The 23,682-nt window shown below is 32.3% G+C and overlaps 2 protein-coding genes across 3 annotated transcripts; both read right to left on the bottom strand.

Annotated features, from left to right (window-relative positions):
• Window positions 1–1,823: 1,823 nt before the first annotated feature.
• LOC134233946 (uncharacterized) lies at window positions 1,824–10,282 on the bottom strand. 2 transcript variants are annotated; one of them, XM_062716004.1, is made up of 12 exons: window positions 10,200–10,282; window positions 7,445–7,634; window positions 6,891–6,994; window positions 6,673–6,810; window positions 6,230–6,406; window positions 5,945–6,060; window positions 5,709–5,829; window positions 3,695–3,727; window positions 3,455–3,601; window positions 3,308–3,319; window positions 2,954–3,100; window positions 1,824–2,556 (listed from the first exon to the last, which is right to left on the bottom strand). In XM_062716004.1, the coding sequence occupies exons 1-12, from the start codon at window positions 10,261–10,263 to the stop codon at window positions 2,393–2,395; spliced, it is 1,413 nt and encodes a 470-aa protein (XP_062571988.1). In that variant the 5' UTR covers window positions 10,264–10,282; the 3' UTR covers window positions 1,824–2,392. The 2 variants fall into 2 exon arrangements, with proteins under 2 accessions (XP_062571988.1, XP_062571987.1); XM_062716003.1 differs by lacking the exons at window positions 2,954–3,100; window positions 3,308–3,319.
• Window positions 10,283–17,114: 6,832 nt separating this feature from the next.
• LOC134233939 (uncharacterized) lies at window positions 17,115–21,837 on the bottom strand (the record flags this gene model as incomplete). The annotated part of the gene is made up of 8 exons (XM_062715999.1): window positions 17,115–17,575; window positions 19,868–20,044; window positions 20,597–20,605; window positions 20,722–20,842; window positions 20,931–21,046; window positions 21,138–21,314; window positions 21,396–21,527; window positions 21,783–21,837. Coding segments are annotated over 8 exons (870 nt in total), but the record flags the coding sequence as incomplete, so codon positions are not given.
• Window positions 21,838–23,682: the final 1,845 nt, after the last annotated feature.

Below are 23,682 nucleotides of genomic sequence, written 5' to 3' on the forward strand. Positions count from 1 at the left end.
ACGTCAGGGTGGAAAATGTGGTGAAAACTAGCAGGACCAAAGTTATTAAAGTGAGCATTATTGTACTTCGGCATCTTGTTTTAAATTATTTTCTGTATACAAAATGACCTTGTTAGCAAATATTACCTAACACGGAGTTGTATTTTGGATGACTTGTTTTATACCATTTGTTCGGCACTTGATTTTATACTGAATTGGCCACGAAAATGTCCGACTACTTTATCTATACATGAATATAGGGCTCATGGCGGTATAACCTGTCAAAAGGAGATGCTCTCTTTTCCCATGCACCTGATTCTACCTCTAAAACATCCAGGGATCCGTTTTGCCCTCTTTAAAATAATCTATTTTGTCCTCTTTCTTTACTCCTCACTAAGATATTAACAGCAGTGATGGAGAAACTTCAAGAGTACTGTGCAACAAAATATTCAAGAAGTGGTGTTGATCAGACGTGGATGCTGAAAAATTCAAAGGAACATTTGGACAATTTGAAATCACAAGACTTTACCAAAATCAATACCTTAAAATTTTACGACTTAACAATTTTACACACAACTATTCCCCACGATAAATTTAAGTCCAGCATTTTTGATATCATTGACAGCGGCTTTTTCAATAAAAGTGGAACTCGTAAATTTACTTACTTGGTCATTGGTCATTTGCAAAATGATTAATTTAATAAAAACATTTTGTTTTTACACACAAGTACACTGAAGTTGACGTCAAAAAGATGCTTGAGATTCTGATTGACAACGCCTATGTTGTTTTTGGAGACCAGGTTTTCCATCAATCTATTAGAATTCCCATGAATACCAATTGCATCCCGTTATTTGCAGACCTATTTCTGTACTCATACGAAGCAGAATTTGTGAAAATAAAAAAGCACTTGTTGTGGCCTTCAACTCGACATGTAGATATATCGACGACGTATTGTCAATTAACCAATGGTAACTTCTATTATTATGTCTAAATGATATATCCTGGTGAGTTTGAGATAAAAGATATCACAGAATCTGACACATCTGCTTTATATTTGGATATTTTACTTGAAAAAGTCGTTAATGGTAGTAATCTAACAATCAAACTCTATGATAAACGTGATGATTTATACTTTTTCTTACGTTATCTTCCCTTACCCATGCAGCAATATACTTTCATCACCTGCATACGAAGTTTATATATCTCAGTTGAATAAATATGCAAGAGCATACTCTACGTATGAATTTTTTCCTGGTAAATTTTTGACAAATTAGTTGATGAAACAAGAATATCAAGAGTCTCGTTTAAAGTCATCATTTCGTAAGTTCTATGGTCGATACAATGACCTTTTCAGCAATCACAATTTATCATTGTGTCAAATGCTGACTGACGTTTTTCATACAAATTGTTAATCCATAATGTATACAATGAATTGACGTCGGATTTTTTTCGTTATTTCCCGATCATGACAAGGAGCGAACAGCGAGTGTGACTGGTCGGCAGGGGATGCTCACTCCTCCATGGCACCTGATCCCACCTCTGATGTTTTGGACGTCCGTGTTTGCTCTGCTCCTGTTTTGTATTGTTTTATGGAATTTTGATCTTAAATACTGTTTGTTACCTCCATATGTTTCATTCTAGACTTTTTTTCAGATCGAACATTGTTTCACGTCTTCATCCTTTACATTTATCATTTTCAGTATCGCCTTGACTTATTCTAACCTTCCCTAGAAATGACTTATACTCTGCACTGTTTGTGTGAAGATTTTTTTTATTTCTGTAATTTTTAAAAGGAGTTCCATCTATTTCCACTATTTTGAAAACAAAATAAATGAAGGTACATGTAAATTCAACAACTTTATTTGAAGATCATTAACAAGAAAATATATGAAGTCTTCTCTATCAAGCATTCCTTAATATTCATATATAATGGCGTGCTTAGAGCACATACAAACAAAAGATGATAATAATGGTCTTCTTCAAGTGCAATGAATAGCATTGATCGTTTTATGTTGAATAACAGTATGGAGATCAATCATAGTGTAAATAATCGTTTCTACGTTGTGAAAAAACGTGGATCAGTTAATCTCATTACTTTAATCTCTTCTAATTTCGTGCATTCTTACATTATACATAATTATACATTGATCTTTGGAGATCATAGCTAATGATGGGGGCAGGGAACTAATTTTAAAAACAGTCTTCATTTATATGTATTGATTTAATAAAAACTTTCAAAAATTTTCTCTCATTCAATCAACAACATACATTAACAAAATAGTCAATAAATAGCAATAATAGGTGAGTAGTCTTAGTCACGTGTCGTGATGGCACCCACAAAGAGGGAAATCATATATAAGTATGATCGTACATCCCATTCTAAACTTGCAATGCCACTGGGGTGTGATCTGGATTATTTCATGGTCTGGGTAATTGGTGGTAGGGGCACTGCGCCTGTTGACGGCTTTGTCTCTACGCCATTTGGAATATATTCTCCGATTGGATCTAACTGCTTCTTCTCCGGTATATCAATTGCCGTAGCATCATGTGGATTAAGTTCTTCAATGCTGATTTTTTCTGTTAAAAAAAAGTTTTACCTTTCTAACAACGTAATCTCTGCATTGATCATTTTAAAAAATATACATTTTTTGGTTTTTCTGTTTTCCTAAATATTCTTCATGAAATTAAAACAAATTGTAGAAGAAGATACACACGAATTAAGTTATTGTTATGAATATGCAAGTTATATAAATGGTTTGAAATAGATTCAAACGGTGATATGCTGTGTTCACTGATCACAAGGTAATCACTGAATTGAATTAGTAAAGCGCACACTGACTATAGATATCCTGAAATTTAGTCGTGATTTGAATGTTATGCGTTTTAACTCAATGAACGTCTCGTTAGTAAACAAAACCACGCTTTATGTATCTTACAGGTTATATTGATTATAAAAAGTTAGACGTCTTCGTACTGATCGGAGGAAGGGAAGATGGGAGGGTTGTTGCCTCCACAGCCTCGTTTTGGGGAAGATTAGAGCGGTGTGTAATAGGAGGTAAGCGGCCTTCGTCCGTGGGGCCTATACTTAAAGCATCTCTGTATGTCTCTAAGTCCATGTCAGCTGTGTCGAAAAAATAAAACCCAAATTGACAAAAGAATGGATAATATAAAAATGAAAAGATCAAAAGGAAGACAAAAATAGGGATGGGCCTGTACAACATGCTTTGAAAGAGGGGATCGAAAAGAATATGTTCAGGCATATAGGGAAATCATTTGGCTGGATAGCACGACTTTTATAAGAAGCGTTTCCTGGAGTATCTTAACTTACTTGACGGGAAAACTAAAGAGAAAAAATCAATTAAAATTCTTATCTGTATGTGGTAGTTTTTTGTACATATTAAAATCTAAAACGTGAAATGTGACTTGATGTGAAGACCTTGCATGATATCTAAAAAATGAAAAAAAAAAATGTTACCTTGGTTTTCTCTGAGCGTCTGGTGCACTGTTTTCTGCTTTTGTTTGTTCTTCTTGTACAAGATGATACCCACTATTAAAGCAATGAGTAATAACAAAATTGCAACCACTATTCCTATGATTATTCCCAAGCTGGATCCCGCTGACGCTGTTCAAAAACAAAAAAAGGTGGTTAACATAGCAAATAATAAAAATACGTTCTCTTTGCTTTTAATTCTTTTATTTCTAATAAAATGATCACCTGTGTCATTGGCGTCTGTAAAGGGGCAGGTAACTACAAAAGTAATGCAGTAAAGGTTAATATAACACATTCCAGGTAAAACAAAGATATGCGAAAACTTTAGCGTGAAGCGGTTGCAAAAGGGATTTTTTTTTTGAGTGCATTGTTGCATTTGTTTCTTCAATTAGCATTCCTCAAAACGATTATCTTTTTTATTCCATAAGTGGTTACAGTCTAAGCTATAGTTTACATAATCAATATTATCTCGTTATTGCTGACAAAGTGAGTACTGTGACAATAAAGTAGACTTGTAATTAAAATTGCATTACAAAAAACTTGGCTTTTATTCTACAAGTGGTAATCGAATTTTAACTCAATGCCCCTTTTCTAAGAAAGAGATTCTTTAAAATTACGTGTCAGTTCCACTTCACGTTTTAGAGGCCTGTGTTTGCTCTGCTCCTTTTTTGTAATGTTAAAAGAATTTTAAGCTTGAATACTTTTTGTTTTCTCCACATTTTTCATTTAATTTCTTTCAATATTTTTAGCAACCCAATTGATTTTGAATTACAATACCACACCTTTATTGGATTCTAATGTTTCATAAAAATCGTTACAGACAAAGATACATTGCAGAATCTACCGATGTTCTCCCCAAGGACTTTCTTTACTCCTCACAAAAAATATTAACAGCAGTGAAGGAAAAACTTCGATCAGTTGGTCCATGAAGCAACATTTTTAACAGCAGTGAAGGAAAAACTTCGATCAGTTGGTCCATGAAGCAACATTTTTTAGAAGTGGTTTTAATCCATTGTGGTAACTTTAAATTTCCAAAGAACTTTTATAAAATTTGAAATTATTTTTTTTACCAAAATCAGTAGCATCATTATAAAGTGTGACTTTTCAACGCTTGATACATATATTTTGCCATAAATTAAAGAAAGGCTATTTAACTATATGACACCTGCTTCTTTCATAAGAATGTTATTATCTTGTCAATGGTCATTTGTATAATGAAAACATCAATTAACAACCCTGAGGCTGATATTAAAAGATGCTTGAGTACCTCAATGATAATATCTACATAAAGTCTTTGGAGAAAAGGTTTTTCAACGGTATTTTGGAACTGCCATAAGTTAGAGTGCATATTTCGTAAACAACTTCTAATACAAGGCAGACTCCTGATCTTTAACTTTATACAAAGCTATGCACAATCTATTTAAAGTCAAAATTTAAAAATACTAATGTTCCATACAAAACTTCTTTTGCAAATACAGTCTGTCGTTAGGTCGAACATTCGGGTTAGCCGAATGCTGATCAAGGTTTTTAAAATTAAAATTTGCAAGGTCATTAATTTCAAACTGAATTGACTTCAGATTTATCTGTTTACCAGAACACCACAAACATAGCATGTATAATCTATCAAGAGGGGAAATTTTCTCCTCAAAGACATCTGATGAACCTCTGAAGTTTTCAGAGGTCCATGTTTGCTCTGTTTAGAGTATTGATATTTTTTTCGTTAATTCTTTATAGCATCGAGAATAAACCAGACAAAACATAGGAATAGACCATACTAAAACTTGCATTTCCAATCTATCCCTTGAAGATTACACAACTGAGCTATTTCTCCATTGCAAATTTATGCCGTATGCACCAGGAAAGCCCATTGCTTTTTTCAATCCTTGTTTAACAACCTTTGTATATTGAAAATATCAAGAAAGAATGGTTTTTTTGACGGCACTTGATCCCACCTCTGATGTTTGGGCGGGCCGCGTTTGCTCTGCTCCTGTTTTGTATTGTTTTATGGACTTTGAGGTTGAATACTGTTTGTTATATCTGTATCCTTCATTATGAAAAAGCAAGTGGTCTTTAGCTATGTTTGGGTCCTGCTTGGAATATTTCTTGTAAGTTTGTGTCGTGCTCCAGAAGAATAAAGATGATTAAATGACACATGCAAAAATAATCTGCTTCATGAAATCTTCAATTCCGGGAGGTAAAAATGCTCATTAAAAATGGATTTAATACTGATATAACTTACTGTATGGGGTAAACACCAGTGTACCCGTCCCGTCTGTCTGTTTGACTGTGGGAGACTGTGATCTCTCACACGTACCCTTGCTGTCACTAGCGTAAATTGTGGACCCTGATGACGTCACGGCCTGGAAATTCATTCATAAGACAGTTGTATATTTTGTAATAATAAAATTAGTTAGATTACAATACGTAATGCACGGTACCTCTCAACAAAAAATGGTAATGGAGTATAATTCTTACATAGCAGGTAAACCGGTAGGTGGTGGAAAAATCCACTGTGGTATCCGTATTGACGATAGTCGTATAGTAAGTACTTCCACTGGAGGTATAATAAACGCAGTAACCCTCGCCTCCGGCTGCAGATGAAAAGAACATGTTCATTAAAATTGGGGGATTATCAAATGTGATCGAAATTGGTACTACTAATTTTTTTTACTCAAAATTGTTTCACCGCAGACGAGGTATGGGACTATGGCACAACCACAGTAATAGAATCTGATCAGGAGAAAACGAACTAAAACTTACTTGAGTAGAACTGTTTTGTTGCACATTGCGTGTAGTTCACAGTTGCAATTTTCCTGTCGGTACATATATCCCAGACAGACCCCGTCCCACAAGTTGTAGAGCTTCCGTCATTGTGGGTGTAAGCAGCGGTAAACAGAAAAGGAGTGGGAAAATACTGCTTTATGTCAGTAAGTTGACCTGGAAGAAACATTAAAATATAATTTATTATAATTTGAACAAAAATGTTCACTATGGCACATTTATTATGAGTCTTTGATCAATTTTACATAGGTCAAATAATCTACTCAGGTACCGGTACTTTGTTCAGCGGAAACCTGCCTTTTTTGCATTCTAATTATTCTGAATCTTCTTATTATTTGTCAACCTGAGATTAAACAGATAATAAAGTTGAATGTCACAAACCAATAATCTTTCTTTATTTCTGCAATACAAATGAATCTCACCGTCCTTGACCAAGACAGCATACTCTTCTGTTCCAAGGTCAGATGGGTTGCAATATGTGGATGACGTGGGCCATGTCGTCACAGAAGGGTCATTGCTCTCAATATATACTCGTGCATTATTTGCGTTTACTTGTATATCTAAACAGAGTAAAAATGAGTATAATTTGTCGTTTCCAACGAATGATCTTATTTCATTTAAACAGCAAAATTCTACTTACCAGCATATATATAGTACATATAGGAATAATCTGTTATTTTGGTGTATTTTAGGCATCTAAAGGCATTTTGTAGTGAGCTGAACAGGTTAATGAACTGATCACCTCTGCAATTTGAAAAAAAAGTATATATTAATTACAATATAGATTCTCACGTTCACTTCATTACAAACGTATAATCATAACTTACACTGAACATTATTCACTAGTGTGTGATATGTAGATTATGTAGTTATTAATGTTTGTCACATTGAGAAATCTCTTTTCAAAGTAAGGTCAATACACAAAATACAAGTTCTTATTTTCCCCCAGTAACATGTATGTATGAATCGAAAATGTACAAAGTATTGAAGCGCCTGTGAAAAATATTATAAATTATTAATAAGACTTATACGATTGCTATAGATCACAAGGATTCCGAGAAAACTTGGTTGATGTGAGATTAATATTTGTCATCTTAATGCAATCTTTTTAAAAGTTTTTACATGAATACATTTTTTTATATAATCCATTACACATACAAAAGAAAAATGCAGTTTTATGTCTTATTCACTAACTTAAAGAGTATCAAATTATTGGTGGTGTCGTGGTTCACGCATGTCCATGAAGTTACGGTTGACGCATATGCAGTGACGGTCCAACCGGAAGTGACTTTAAGATTTGCCCTATCCAACACAATATTTGAAGACGTCATGCTGCTGTCATACCACGTGCCATCCCACGTGGTTGGAAATGTACACGTCCCATCTAAAAATAATAAAACATTAAAATGTAACAGTGTTAAAGCATATATGAATACAACTTTCGTGTAAATTACATTTCAAATTACTGGACATATTTCCTTTATTTCCACTGTCCAATAATTTACAAGACTCTGAAATGTTACCTTTGAACATTTATTAGTTTCAAGAAGAATGGTTCTTACATGTATCTTACAACAATCTGACAGTTTCTGGCCTATCTGGAAGCTCATTCTGATTTTTCCTTCATGTAAAGAAACTTTTTAAAAGAAATTGTCCGAATTTTTTCATGCAATCTCTGTAAATTTTGACCTAATTTTGTGTACAAAATATAGAGACGATGCAATGGAAGAGTGGACCCAATTAAATGTATGAAGTCATACAGATTATGACATTTTTTATTATAAAAACTTTTGAACAATTGAAAGAATAAATAGGATGTTGCTAAAATTCGCAGATGTGTACTGATCTTGAATCAAGGTCATTTTTCAAAAGTGTATAGGTTTTCTGAGCAAATGCTTAAAAATGGTGGCTAACTGAAATTTTAGATTGACATAAATTCAATATTGAGAATACTCCATGTATGATTTCTGACCTTGAAAAAAGCTAGATAATTTGTTTTAACTTCTTTGAATGTTTAAACATTGTTATAAGATATAAATAAAGGATTAAAATTACTTGGCAATACTTTGGATAGAATAATTGTCAGAACCGTTCGATTGGAATGAATTCAAACTTACGTATGTTGTTGCTGATGACCTAAAAGATTGTTAAATGACCTTGAGGCCAGGAGTTTTCAAGGTTTGGATGTCCAAGTTATAATACAAACCTTGTTAAATCAAAATCTGGAACCATTGTTTAAAATTCACTTCTTATATTTATTTCATTAACCAAAGCCATGTATATAATGTTAAATCATGAAATGCTTGCACATGGTTCTAACGTGGAAAGCAGGCAACCTATTCTGTCCAGAAAAAAAATTCGGCTTGTTTCATTATTAAGTACAATCATTCTTCTAATATTCAATTTTCTGATAATACAGTTTTGCTGATACACAATTTTAAAGGATTAAAGGCCATATGGAGATTTGAATTTGCAAATGAGTTTTCAACAGGGCTATCTAAAAGGTAAAAATGTTATTCAAACAGTTAAGCTGATTAAATTGGGATTAAACTTCTTATAACGGGGTGTAAGGTGTAAATACACATTATGCTATACACATTTATCTACAGAGCCTTTCTAAAGAGAGTAATTGGAGTATTACCATTTAGAAATTGTTTCATTTTAAGAAAACAAATGGGTAAATTAAAAAAAAGTAACATTTGAACATTTTATCGTGCTGAATTTATAAACAGGCATGAAAGAAAGCTTAACTTGGTCTATTCCTCTAAGTTGTACTTTTGAACTCAAAGATACGCTTCTCTTTCATTTCAGGATAGAGAAAAATATCATTTCATAAATATTAACATGTTAAATTCTTGATTTTGTTTTGTGTGAAGAAAACTGCATATACATGTTTTACAATAGTTTTCGGCAAACAAGAGTCAATTAAGAGTTTGTGTTCTATTATTATTATACATGTATGTAAGAAATATTTAAGATGTGCAAAGAACTAATGTCCATTTTTTGTTGGAAACCTTTGATGCTTACATGAACTACAATTTTTGTTAATTGATCAAAACATTTATTTTGATCAATAAAATACAATTTCAATATACATTTGTCTTTTGTCCTTTTTCAAAGCAGTTGGAAAGAGGGGGCATAAAAGCTTCTACCCACACATACACCCTGTTACACGAATCTGAATATTTGGAATGTTATTTTTTGATCCATTTTATGTATGCAAATTTCAATTTATTTCAATGTATTGAGGATTCATCCCCTTCTATATATTTCATTTTATATTTACATTTTTCTAGGTGTATTATGGAGGTTTTCATTTTTTTTCGGTTGTAACATATAATCAACTCCTTACATGAAAGGAAACACATTTTTTAAGATTCACAGTGTATGTACAAGTAATAGGACATCTGAATCAATAATCAACAGATGATGGTACATTGTATTTTCCTTCGAAAGTTTAAATGTTTTTCTCTTTTTTCTCTCATATAAACAATTTTTTCTTTTAACATGAGGATCTGAAGCAAGGCATAAATAGGCATTCTAATGTGCTTTTCTTTAAAAGCATCCCCATTTCCACCCCCTTTTAAAGACTAAGTAAAAAATAGATACGATTTGAAACTGACATTTAAAAAATTGCAATTTACAAAATTAACAAGAGGGGGTACTATACAAAAATATTTCTACATATGGTATCGAATTTAAATTTACACGTTAGGTTATTTCTTGTAAAAGACAAATATGAGGCAAAATAAAAAAGCACTAAAAACACAGTAAAATCTTCATCAAAATCATTTAGTTTTTGACACCCTTATATATTCCATCGTCTGCTTCTGAAGATTCATTATATAATACCTTTAATATAACTATGAAACGAAGGGATTTATGATTTTGTTTCAAAGACGATTGATTTAAAACTTGAAAATCAATTCTTTTTAAAAACTTTACTCACCAACATTGTCAAATCCAACCCAGACTATGAAAGGGATGAGAACGAATCGCATATTGTCACGCATCGCTGGAAAAGATGTAGATATCACAATATTTCGTTAAATGTAACTAGATTTATCTTTTCTGCATGATTATATGTGTTGTTTAAAAACCATGATTCATTGTAAGGTATAAATTAAGAAGTCGTTGTGCATGGAAACTTGCATACATTTTATATCCGATCAGAGATGATTAATATTACAAATAAACTCCCATTAATCCCGCTCTGAACGTTAATTGTTTCCACTCTTTAAAGTAAGGTGAAGTTTATCCTCTCACGAACCCTCTGTTGTTACGTAGATGAGACCTTAATCTCTTTGTCCAGTCTACGGGGAAAATATTCTAATAATTTCTTTGTTTATAAGTTACATGTAGATGCATTTTACACCCTATCCCTCGATAAACACCTTCAAGAATACCTTTGCACTTTTTATTAAGGTGTGATTGTTGTTTCGGGTAATTCACTTAGATTTCTAGGATTCTAATTTTTAAATATTACCAAAATAAGAAGTGAACAATGCTGATGATAAATAATGGAAAATATTTAAGATATAACAGTACTGTATCGCAAGAGTCCGCACATTTAATATCCAATAGTAAATACGACAAAAAAGTCGCGGACAAAAAAAAAACCCAAATAGTCTTGTCATCTGCTGTCGTTATTTTGGTAATTAGGAATGTGACTCTTGGTCTCTGGGAACTACTCCTAAAATGATAATGTAAAATTTAATCATTAAGTCAAGTGCTGACTGAAGTTCATACATATAATAATTTATAGGCCATTTTTAACACACTGATTTGTGTGCAGATTTTTTCCTCTATCTCCCAATCATGACAAGGAGGTTACGGGGGGCGTGACCGGTTGGCAGGGAATGATCAATTCTTCTTGGCATCTGTTCCAACCTCTGAAGATTAAGAGATCCGTGTTTAGTCTGATCCTTATGTGTATTGTTTTTAAATGGACGTTTGAGGTGGGATATCGTTTGTTATCTCCATATACTATATGAAATATATGGAGATAACGAAAAGTATTTAAGCTCAAAGGTCCATAAAACAATATATAGGAGCAGAGCAAATACAGTCCTCCAAACATCAGAGGTGGGATCAGGTTCCATGAAGGAGTCAGCATCCCCTGCCGACCGGTCACACCAGCCGTTTTCTCCTTGTCATGATTGGGAAATAACGGGAAAATCCATCGAAAATTTAGTGTGTGTATATATAAGGGCCTACAAATAGTTATGAAAAACGTCATTCAGCATTAGACTTGATGATAAATTGTATTTGCTGACAAGGTCATTGTATCGACCATAGAACTTACGAAATGAGACTGCTGATAATCTTGTTTCAGCAACTTGTTTGTCAAAAACTTACCCCGTTTTAAGAATTGTTCCTACGTAGAGCATGCTCTGGAGTCTCGAATCGAATAAGAGATGTAAACTTCGTATGCAGACGATGAAGGCATCTTACTGCATAAGTAAAGGAAGCTGACAATTGAAAAGTCTAATCAACAGACCATTTTACAAAGCGAATAAATACGAAGCAACCCAATGATTGTCATAAAGAAAAAATATATGGATAGACCGGTCTATATATATTACCATTAACGTAAAGGTTTTTTTCGATGTATAGAAATACAACAAACCGTTAAATACAACATAAAAATGATTATAATGCACAATTACCAATCTAATTTGCAAAATAAACGAAGGTTAAATCAATATTAACGGTTTTCACTAAATAAAGTATATTTAGTGATTATATAGTCATTACCATACCCATTGGACTACATACGTTTTCAATTATAACAAGGGGATTGCTTAGTATAGGTCTGTATTTAGTCAAGGATAAAACCACTAAAAATGAGCCACATATACATTAAAAATACCATGTATCATATACTAAGTAAATTTTATTTGAAGCGTAGCTTTTCTTGTCTGGTATATAGATTTTGATAACTCCTTAACTTGCTTGCATAAAAGAAAACTGTTTTAAACTGTTTTTCTGTTACAGATACATATGTAGTTCCTTTTGTAATATAAGGTATAATTTGTCAACAATAAATTTACATGTATATGGTGTCGAAATATCATACTATTCATAAAAAGGACCCTCTCAAATAAATACATGTAGTTTACTTTTATTTAGCATACAGCTTATGTATGTAACCTTTTTTAAAATTGAAACCTGTAAATCATTGCACAGGGGGGGGGGGGGGGGGGAGAATCGTGAACTTGATAAGATTTTCAAGAAAAGGAGGGTTGGTCATGACATTCCAAAGAAATTGAAATACAATTCTCAACAACATAGACAACTCTGCTAATCACGGTCTGGGACCAGGTTCCTGGTATTTGCGCTGGCCTTACTTGAGTCAATCAATCAGTTTTGCTGTATGAATGTATCTAACCATGGATAAGTTATATTGATTTCTTCTCTTAACAGTTTGAGGCCATCTTTGAACTGACAACTTCTTTAACGTCCTTCTAGAGAGCATGCTGTATGAATACTAAAACTTTCCAGTTTACCAAGTAGTGTTTGGAATGTCACAATACCATTTAACTTTTAATAAATAACTTTTTAAAAACAAAAACTGAATTGAATTTTGAGTACGTATCAATGGAAAATGTTTTACATGTACACGTAAAACACTAATAAACAAGAGGCCCAGGGGCCACAGCGCTCACCTGAGCACATCGGGCTTGAATTTACTCCCCCCCCCTTTCCAGGCGTTCATCATTTGAACAAACTAGAATCTACACTACCTGAGGATGATTCCATATAAATACCCCGGGTGTCACTAATCATAGCTTTGAAGTACTTGAAAAGAAGATTTTAAAAGGTTTCCCTATATATCCCTATATGTAAAACTTGGGTCGGCCATTTTGGCCCCACCCTATCCCCAGGGCCGGGGGTCATGATTTGAAAAAAACTTGAGTCTACACTACCTGAGGATGGCTTCCCTATCAGTTTCATCTTTCCTGGCCCAATGGTAATTGAGAAGGATTTTTAAAGATATTTCCTATATATTCCTATGTAAAACTTGGGTCGGCCATTTTGGCCCCATCCTTGCCCCGGGGGTCATGATTTGAACAAACTTGAATCTACACTACCTGAGGATGATTCCACATGAGTTTCATCTTTCCTGTCCTAGTGGTTCTGGAGAAGAAGATTTTTAAAGATTTTTCCTATATATTCCTATGTAAAACTTGGGTCGGCCAACCCTTGCCCCGGGGGTCATGATGAACAAACTTGAATCTACACTACCTGAGGATGCTTCCACATGAGTTTCATCTTTCCTGGCCCAGCGGTTCTGGAGAAGAAGATTTTTTAAAAATGCCATTAATTTTTAACAAATTCATGATTATCTTCCCCTTGGAAAAGGGCGTGGCCCTTCATTTGAACAAACTTGAATCCCCTTTACCCAAGGATACTTTGTGCCAAGTTTGGTTGAAATTGGCCCAGTGGTTCTTGAGAAGAAGATGAAAATGTGAAAAGTTAACGACAACAACGACAACGACGACGACGACAGACAACGGACAAATTTTGATCAGAAAAGCTCACTTGAGCCTTCAGCTCAGGTGAGCTAAAAAGACAGGGAAAAAGAACCACTGGAACTAAGAATAAACAATAAAAATATGTTTCTTTGAGCATTTTGAAAATACAGCACTTTATCCGTTTTATCCTTTTTTAATTACAAAATCACAGTGTCTTAAACTTTATTCATCGCATTTTGTCAGATCTTAAACACCCAATTTTATGTTAACGCCCCCAAAATCTACCTGATTCAAGATCAATAATTTACCGCCTGTCAATCATTAAAAAAACAATAGCTTCTGATTTGATTGACAGGCCAGCTTCCCGTGTTACCTGATAGTCTGAGTTTGTGTCCTTTGAAAACGATTGCCTGGTCACGCGTCAAACACTTTCATGTAGCCGCCTTGTAAACACGGGGGTTAAAAAAAGAATCTCGGTAAAATTTTATTTTAAAAACAACTGAGAGTAGATAATTAAAGCATGACTAGTTCATAAAATATTTGCTTTTAATCTCAACGGCTATATTGTTTTTTAGGCGATATGTCGTCCAAGAAATCTGCTGTAGAATTAAGACCAGTTCTGGCACAGAAACGCAATTTGCCAATTAAAATTGGAATATGATAAATAAGAAAAGATATTTAGCACAAACGGCACGGATAAAAAAATTCATTTATCCCATGTTTTATCTACGTATATATGAATCTATACCATGTTCCGTTGTAAAGTTCTGAAATGTCAGAAACAGGAGTTTCGAGTTTGTAACTTTTAGTTCGAATTTCCTTACATTTGTCAATACCCAATATTCGAAATTAAAAAGTGAATAAATACAGCCAAAGATCAATTCTTAAAAGTATAAAAGAAATCTTGCACACAATAAAAAAATTTTAAACACACGAACACCCGGAAATGGTGAATATTTTCGACACTATTGTTGATCAGAACGTCAGTAGGCAATATTCCTACATGTATCGCGGTACGGTACATTGTGTTCACATGACGGATAGGCCTACCTGATTCCTATGAATGTAATATTTTATATATATCTTTTTTTTTTTTTTATTTTGATATTTACACAAGTTTAATTAAAAAAAGATATGTTTACTCTGTAGTTTTACTCTATGTTCTTTTCTTTAATTTGTCATTTTTTTTAAATATATTAAAACGATATTCTTTATAATTTTTTTTATTCATTAGATATCGCTGAAAGTATTTATAAATAAATTTATATTAAAATATTTCAATTTTTTCAAGTAGTTTCACTCAAATTTAGATACGAAACACGGAATGTTGACCCTGATCACCAGACTTCCTGTGTAATGCTACGTGTGTATAGATTTTTGACATCTTGGGTATTGGGGGTCTCCAGGTAAATAACACCACTTTTACCTAGACCACTCCCCCTCCTCAGGTAACCGTACGGTAAAAAAAATTGGGTCTTTAAGTAAATGCAATATTGTTAGTACATCCATGTTTCTGCAAGATTCCAATAGTAAACAAATAAGCTCTTTTCATTCGATAATTATATAACAATCAGACATACGATTTCAAAAATGGCATCAATCAAATGAAATAATTTCATGTTTATACGTGGAAATACTGGGTACTAGTATATCCGTATCATCTTATTTGATGTTGGTAATATTTTGACAGGCATTTTTTTTAACATTAAGGAAAAGCAAGAAAGAATATATCAAAAAAGCTCATCATATTATATAGGCCTAATATTACGATTAAATATTTTTGGACAACTCTGAAAAAAGGTATTTTTATATATGGTCTCCTTAAAGAGATCTGCATCCCACCTATATCTGGAATTTAAAAAAACCAAATACGTCAACTGATCTGATATAATATTTTGATGCATAAAGTGTATTTTGGTGAAATATGTATTAAACCAAGATAATTAAATGTTCCTACCTTTATCAAACATCTACTAATGTATTTGGTATATTATTAGGTTTACATGCATGTTTAACATGGTCAAGTCAGGATATCCTGAAGGCTGTCTAAAGAGGCTACTTCTGTTTAGAGATCACTAACACTGCATTGCACAGGTTCACTAAATAAAACTACACTCTAAAAAGAATAACCAGGGGACTGCTTCATACGGGTTTAACTTTACAAAACTAAAGACATCTTCAAAATAATCAATATTTTAGGGTTTTTTTTCTTTATTAAATATAAAAGATTTGAATTTTTTTCATTTATCTTGGACAGATAATGTTTTCAAAATTTAATTGTTTCGAATTTGAAGAGAGTCTTAAAATGACAATTTAAATTCCTTATTCAAGAGGTAAATGTTAAGAAACCATTCTAGTGAATATCTACCCTCGTTCGGTATGCAGAATTCAATAAATTTTAAAATTACTTGCATAAAAGAAAACTGTGTACTTCTCATATGGTATTTCTTTTTTATATTTACCAGGTGCTAGTAAATACCAAAAAATTAATACCTGATATCTGTTTGCTACCAACTGGTATATTCAAAAAATAAAATATGTTTTTAACTGTTTTTGTAGGACTATTTCATTCTAAACAGGTTTTTTTTTCTCATCTTGGTTTTCGAATATTAAGTAATATTTTTGAAAATAAATATTGGCTCATTTATTGAAGGGGAGACATAAATATATGGTTGACTTTTTATTGCCTTTTTTAAATAGCATATAGCATGTGTATATCAATACCAAAGAAATAATTTAATTCTTTCCAACAAAGACAATCTACAGTTCTCATCAAATGTATTAAAATCATGAACAATTGTTGGTACTTTGAGCTTAGCAACACAATCGTCTAATGTGAATTTTGAGCAAATATATCAGAATACAATTCATGTTGTGGTTTCTAAGGACACAGTAACCGGACTCTGCCAATCACGGTCTACGAACAAGTTCCTGGTATTTCTGCTGGCCTCACTTGAGTCAATCAGTGTCGCTGTATGAATGTATCTAACCATGGATAAGTTATATTGATTTCTTCTCTTAACAGTTTGAAGTTATCTTTGAACTGACAACTTCTTGAAGGTCCTTCTAAGGAGCATGCTCTATTTGCCAGTTTATCAATTTTTTTTCTTCGAATGTCACAATACCGTCTAACTTTTAATAAAAGTTTGCCCATTAATCCTTATAAGTTACGTTGATTACACTTTTTGTGTGTAGTGAAAGAAAAATAAATATTTTTTTATTCATGTAAAGCACAAATAAATGAAAGACATTGGAAAAAAACCCACTCATATCATGAACAAACAATAAAGATATGTGTTTTTTTTAGATTGTAGCACAATTTCATCTTTTTGACTATAAAATCAGGAGTCTTAAAAATTTCTTCATTGCATAATATAACAAGAAAAGGCAATAAATCTTTAATAAATACAATAAAGTTAGCACTTGTCTTGCACATAAACATGTTTCAGCAAGATTTAATAAGAAAACAAGCTCTTCTCATTCACGTTTCATAACAAGCAAACATACAATTTATAAACTCTCGGAGTCTGTATGCCTTATTACTTTTTAAAGTAAAATAGCATCATTAAATGTCATACAACACCAATATATCACATAAATTAGTAAACATAAATCATTAATTAAATACTGGTTTAAATGATGGATCACAGTTTCAGAAACAGTTGATGTCCAACACCAAATTAATACTTCTGTTTTTGGCAATGTGCGGCCCGGATTTCCTCTGCTTCATTAGAGGGATGACCTCCTGGTTGGATAGTTGAGAACTATTTTTGTAAAGGAGGGAGAGTGTTTGGTTTATCTGATGGGGGTTCTATTACAGTGGCATCCCTAGGGGTCACAGCTGGGTCTACGGAGAAATAAACGTTACAGGTAAATATATCATCATTAAAAATGATTTCACTCTTAGTGTCTGTATTATACAGTTCCTAAATAATGCACTGATATGATATGTGACGTGTCTTTACTCGGGAAAACATCAATGTAAAGGATCTTTTCCTCATACAGTCTCCTTGACCTTTTCAGCATATATAACATCAAATTAATATCTACTACCGTATTTGTTCATGCAACATTATTAAATTTGTAGGCTACGTATTTCTTGACAATTTCTTTTCACACAGGCGGCTAATATGGCATTTACGCTTGATATCTCCAATAAAAAAACCGATTTAAGATAGCAAGTCTTATGTAATGGATGTTTGCCGAATACATTTCTTTATGAAAAAATATCAGACAGTTTGAAGCCCATAAGTGTCGAAAACTATCTGGCTTTATTTCATACAAAATTGTATGAAGTATATATCGTACTTAAAGCATTGCTTTTTGATTCACTTGGGACAGTCCGATATAAGACAGGCGCGGATCCAGGAATTGAAGTTAGAGGGGGCGCCAAAAGTGGGCAAGGGGTCTGGGGGCCGCCTTTGAGGCCCCCAGTGGGTCCAGGGCAAAGCCCTGGTTTATAAGCCCCCGGAAGCTCCTGGATTCTAGAGATTTTGTAGGGTAAAAATGAGGTCTACCAAGTATACATATTTACATTTTCTAGACGAAACTGTGATTTACGTTAATTTTGACAATTTTAGGGGGCGGCGGGGGCGCCCCCCTTAAATCCGCCACTGTAATAACAAAATATAAAAGTGTTGATGACTACTGAAGCAATTGGCTACGATAAAAAAGGCATTTAAATTATCTGATAAGTTTGATACGAACAATGGAGACAAAATCTTTCCTCTTTAAAACTTACAAGCAGCAACGGATTATCATGCACTCTAGGGAACAGTTTATTTGGTTAAAGTGGTAGGTTTTTCTTTCAAAGTCATCATGGTAGATATAAAATTTAACTATTTTGCTGTTTGCAAATAATCAAAAAAAAATATATTTTGTGCAGTAACAGTCTAATTTTGAAGGATATCATTTCTGAGACTGATATTACATTTAATTTTAGACTGCTTACTAATATCGGACTGTCCCAGGTAAATTTTCTGACTGCAAGAACAAACGAATGAAACCACAGCAATTTTTTAAAATTGCATAACATTCATAGATTGAACGTGATATTTTAAATTGATTGCATTCACGTTACTTGTTATATGCAATCTATAAGGACCTTAAACTCTCATTTTATTCAGTAAAAGAAAAAACCGTTAATCTAAGATTTTATTAGCATTCAAGCGCATATATATATATAAAGTTTTCTTAAATGGTACTTCAACTTCCTGTTTATAAGTTATGAAATACATAAATTTTAAATATCAAATTTATAAAGGAACACGATCTATATCCTGGATCACAGGGTTAACCTTTAATTTTTTTCAGCATTATCTATAGGAAAGTTAACAAAAGAAGGTAGTCCTTAATGATTTGTTCAACTATTTAGATCTAAATCAGAATACATGGAATAATTAGATATATTAGCAGTTTATGTAAATTTCGCTGATGAGTAAATTGTTGTTATTGAACTCTTTGAGTGCAATATCTTGCATTTTTAGAATTGTGCTAAATGAATGTTACAAAGATTCTCATTTAATGACAAAAATTAATGTACATGAATATAAATGAAGAATTATTTTTCTTAACCAATGTAATAATGAGCAATATCCGTGAGCTTTGTTATATACACATGTACAAAAAAGGTTGAGTCATAAATGCATCATAGTTATATTAACAGTTTTGTTGTTAGAGATAAATAACCGATGGAAGCCATATATCTCATTAATTCACAGTTACCTTCAATGGAAGGCTATGCCTCCTCGTTTCTGTTTTGAATATATATAGAAATGTTAAATTGTCTTCATCAATAAACATTTGCACAGATCATGAAATATCAAATTAAGCATAGCAGTAATGTAAAATATAATTTTTAAACGCAATAATGATTTAAAAATCATATTAAATTTCATAGTTTATATTCTCTAATGTGCTCTCTAAAGCGTCCATTTAATTGTACTCATAAAAAGAATATGATTTAAAAATCAATGCATCATATTAAATTTCATAGTTTATATTCTCTAATTAATGTGTTTTCTATAGGTCCATTTAATTGTACTCCTAAAAAGAATAATTGAGTGCAGCTGTGGACGTACACAAGATATTTATCACCGGCAGATTTTATTATGATAAGACAGCCTATATTAACTCCTACCTGGTGGCTGTACTTTCTCTTCGTCACTTTGTTCTCTGGGGTTTATTTTGGGTTTAAATTTTTTATATATGACGATCCCCACTGCGGCTATTATAGCAATACCTAGAACCGCCCCCACGGCCCCGGCAATAATACCTATATTGCTAGAGCTCTCTGAGGAGGTAGGAGAGGTGAAGGCTGTAGAAGACAAGATACTTATGTTGAACCATAGATAATTAGTACACAGAGTCCGTATACTATAGTATTGATTTGATAACTAATTAGAAAAGTATAATAATATATACTTAATATGTACAATCACCACAAGTATTGTATATCCAAATAAAGTGTTGATTTGATAACTTATTCATAAGGTATTTGATACTTAAAATGTACAGTCACCATAAGTATTGTGTATCCAAATACAGTGTAGATGTGATAACTTATTCATAAAGTATTATACTTACGTTCTTCATAGAAAGCATGGTAAAATATAGAAATAATCAGGAAAGACAGCATATTACAGAACTAATATAAAGGACTTACTAGTATTTTTATGAATGAGCGCATTTAGTATATTTGTAGCAAATAGGGTTTTTTAAATAATGATACGAGGTATGATAATTATTATGTTGTATTGTGTCTTGTTCTACTTGCACAATCTCATAAACAAAATGTCTTTTATCTTAGACTTTACTGCATGGATTATGTGCATATCAGTAAAACCGATTAAACAGAAGACATACTTACGACATGTTTCTGAAAAATTAAGAGAATTAGTGTATAAGTAAATAACTAAATATAATTATAAGTGCTATATTTACTACGATTGAGTCTATATTCTGAAAGGATGTTAAAACTTTTGTTTAGTTTACCATAAGAAACGAATTCTAATGTTCCCGCGCCTGTAGACATTTTGGTTGTGGGTGATTGACTTTGTCCGCACGCCCCTTTGTTGTCACTTGCGACTACTTTCCCACCGGAAGTTGTAACAGCCTTAAAAAAAACATCAAATTTCAATATCGTTAAATACCAAGAATTTTTATTTTAAAAAAATTAACGTTTATTTAAAAATCTTACTTACATAGCATGTAAATCGGTATGTTGATGAGAAATCCACACTTGTATCGGCATTTATTACTGTGACGTAATAAGTACTTCCAACGGAAGTAGAATAGGCACAGTACCCCACACCACCGCCTAAAATAGAAATTTTCTATCAACGTCTTTAAGAAATCTTCCTTCTCAACTTTTTTATATTTTAATTGAGATGAAAGACGTAAAAACAAACTTGAGTAAAATTGTTGTGTTGAGCACAGAGTGTAATTGACCACCATCTGAGTTCTATCTGAGCAAACATCCCAGACACTTGTGCCATCACAATATGTTGTCGAGCCGTCATTGAAAGTATAGTTAAAGCTTCCCAAGAATGGTGTTGGGCAATTCTGTGTTGCATTTTGGATGTAATCTTAAGAAATGAAAAAGGAATATTTCAAAAATAACAAATCTATTTCATTAAACAATGAGGTATAGATTTTGTTTCAATTACCTTTTTTAACTATAACAACTGTTTCTACTGTTGTGGGCAGACCCTGGGAAGGGTTACATGCGTAGCTTATATTAACAGTGTCTGTTGTTGCTTGAACAAGTACACGCGCATCGCCAGCGTTAGTCTCAATATCTGTAATCGATATCAAAAAGATATACCTGTATAAAGACCTGAGATTGGTATTCAAAAGTGCAACATTTATAACATATCATTGAAAACTTTATTCTCACTAGGTTTCCAAGATGTAATTTTGAAGATGAAAAAAGTAGTAGTAGTATCTTTATTGGCTTATATATAACATATATTGAAAAAAGATAAGATGGCTTGGTAAGAGAAAAATCCGTTTTTTTTTTCAATTTGATTATAAATGGGTTTTTTTACACTTACTTGCATGGATAAGATACGTATAAGAGTAGTCTGTTAACTTTTGCCATTTTATACACCGATATTATATGATTTATGAAAAAACAAAAACTATTGTTTGATTATTGCTGATTTTGAAGAAATTGAAGAAGAAAATGGCATTAAAAGTCTTTATCTTAAAAATGTAAACAAAATTATATACTGGAAAAAAAATTTTGAGCAGGTCCCATTTTTTTTTAAAAACATTTTAATTAAAGATGTTACTGTATGATTGGAAACGCAATCTATATGTACATATACATAAACCACAGGCCTTTGGATCGCTTAAAAATTGTGTGTATGAAAAAGATAAAGGTATGGAACTCTTAAACTAAAATGTTTTTTAATCAAATGCTCTAAAATTTTACTTTCTATTTAAATCTATTTATAGATCAACAATCTTCATTTCTACCAAAGCTCATTCCGAAATTCCGTAACTTCTCGTAATATTCTTATATCAATTTCAAAAATGACCTACTTTTTTTTTTACTCGAAATTAGCTTTCGAGGTGTGTTATAGGACCGACGACATCCAAAATTTGAATTCAATGCTTATATTTACGTTCTCTTATTTTCCTTTTTCATAATTGTTTATATCTTTCATGTTTAATGTGAATTTAGCGCCCTTCAATATTGGTATGCTGAATAGCCGTAGTAGCCGTTGGTGACGTTGGAATGCCATTTGAGACATTGGAAAGTTAAATGAACATTGCGAGGGAAAAAATGACAAATTAATTTTTTTAACGCAAATTTGTTGTATTTTACGCAAAAGATTTAACATAAATTCTGCTTTATATAATATAAACAAAGTCAAAGCAATATAGTGATATACATTAAGGGAATTCCTAAATATTGAAAATGCGTGCAGTACCTATACTGTGTATTCTATTTTAACAAAGTAATTTTGCAAATGGCCAATGACGAGGTAAGTAAATTTACATTTTTATTGAAGAAGCAGCTGGGTTTCAAAAAAAGAAAATTTCACTGAATGTTGTGTATAAAGTTAAGATACACATTTTTACAGCTGTTGATTTATATAAAGTAAAACTGTGATTGCAAATGTTAAAATTTGTATATATTTTTAGCTTTTCACATCTGATTCAAGACTTATATATACATACATCTCGTATGTATATGGAAAGCATAAAGACATTCACTTTTTTTGGTGAGGTATTAGCAGTATAGGAACAGCGCGCGACTACCGATCGGCTACCTAGGCAAGTTATCTAAAAACTTACTACCACTCTTTTGCGGGGGAGTCGCAGCGCTGCCCTACACTATTTGGGCAAAAAATAATTGAAGAGAAATACAGTTATTTGAACATTAAGATTTTCAAGTTTTTTTTAGTTTATCCTGAATTTAAACATGTTCTATTAGAAATTAGCTCTTCTTTAAAAAAAAAAAGAACACATTTTCAGTTCTCCCAAATGCACTTTAAAAATTATTTAAAAAGCTAGTAAAACATACCAAATCAATAGTTCATAATCATGTTGTTATTTGTACGATAGCAAAAGTTGGAAAAGTCAGAAATAAAGTTGGAAATAAAAATACCGTTAAAAATGTGACAATTTTGGTTTTGTATATATTAAGGCTGGTATATAAACCTTATTTAGAGTTATAAATTACTTATGATTTATAAAGTGGTTTCTAATTGTCTTTAAAAACTTTACAACGGTAACATTTTTTTATTTTGCAGTTGTATTGAAAAGCACATTGCCCCCAGGCAACATCATCCTCTGGTATCTTACACAAATGCCTGGTTAGGTACCTGGATTTTTTTGTGAGATAACTTGTAAAAGTAGCATTGCTTCAATGACAAATTCTTGAAAAAATTATACATCATGTATATAATTTAGGAACGTATCGTTTGTCCTTAAGTTGAAATA

The sequence above is a fragment of the Saccostrea cucullata genome, unplaced genomic scaffold (genome assembly GCF_032062105.1).
Source record: "Saccostrea cucullata isolate Sc308-1 unplaced genomic scaffold, CSIRO_AGI_Scuc_v1 ctg226, whole genome shotgun sequence".
Classification (NCBI taxonomy): domain Eukaryota; kingdom Metazoa; phylum Mollusca; class Bivalvia; order Ostreida; family Ostreidae; genus Saccostrea; species Saccostrea cuccullata.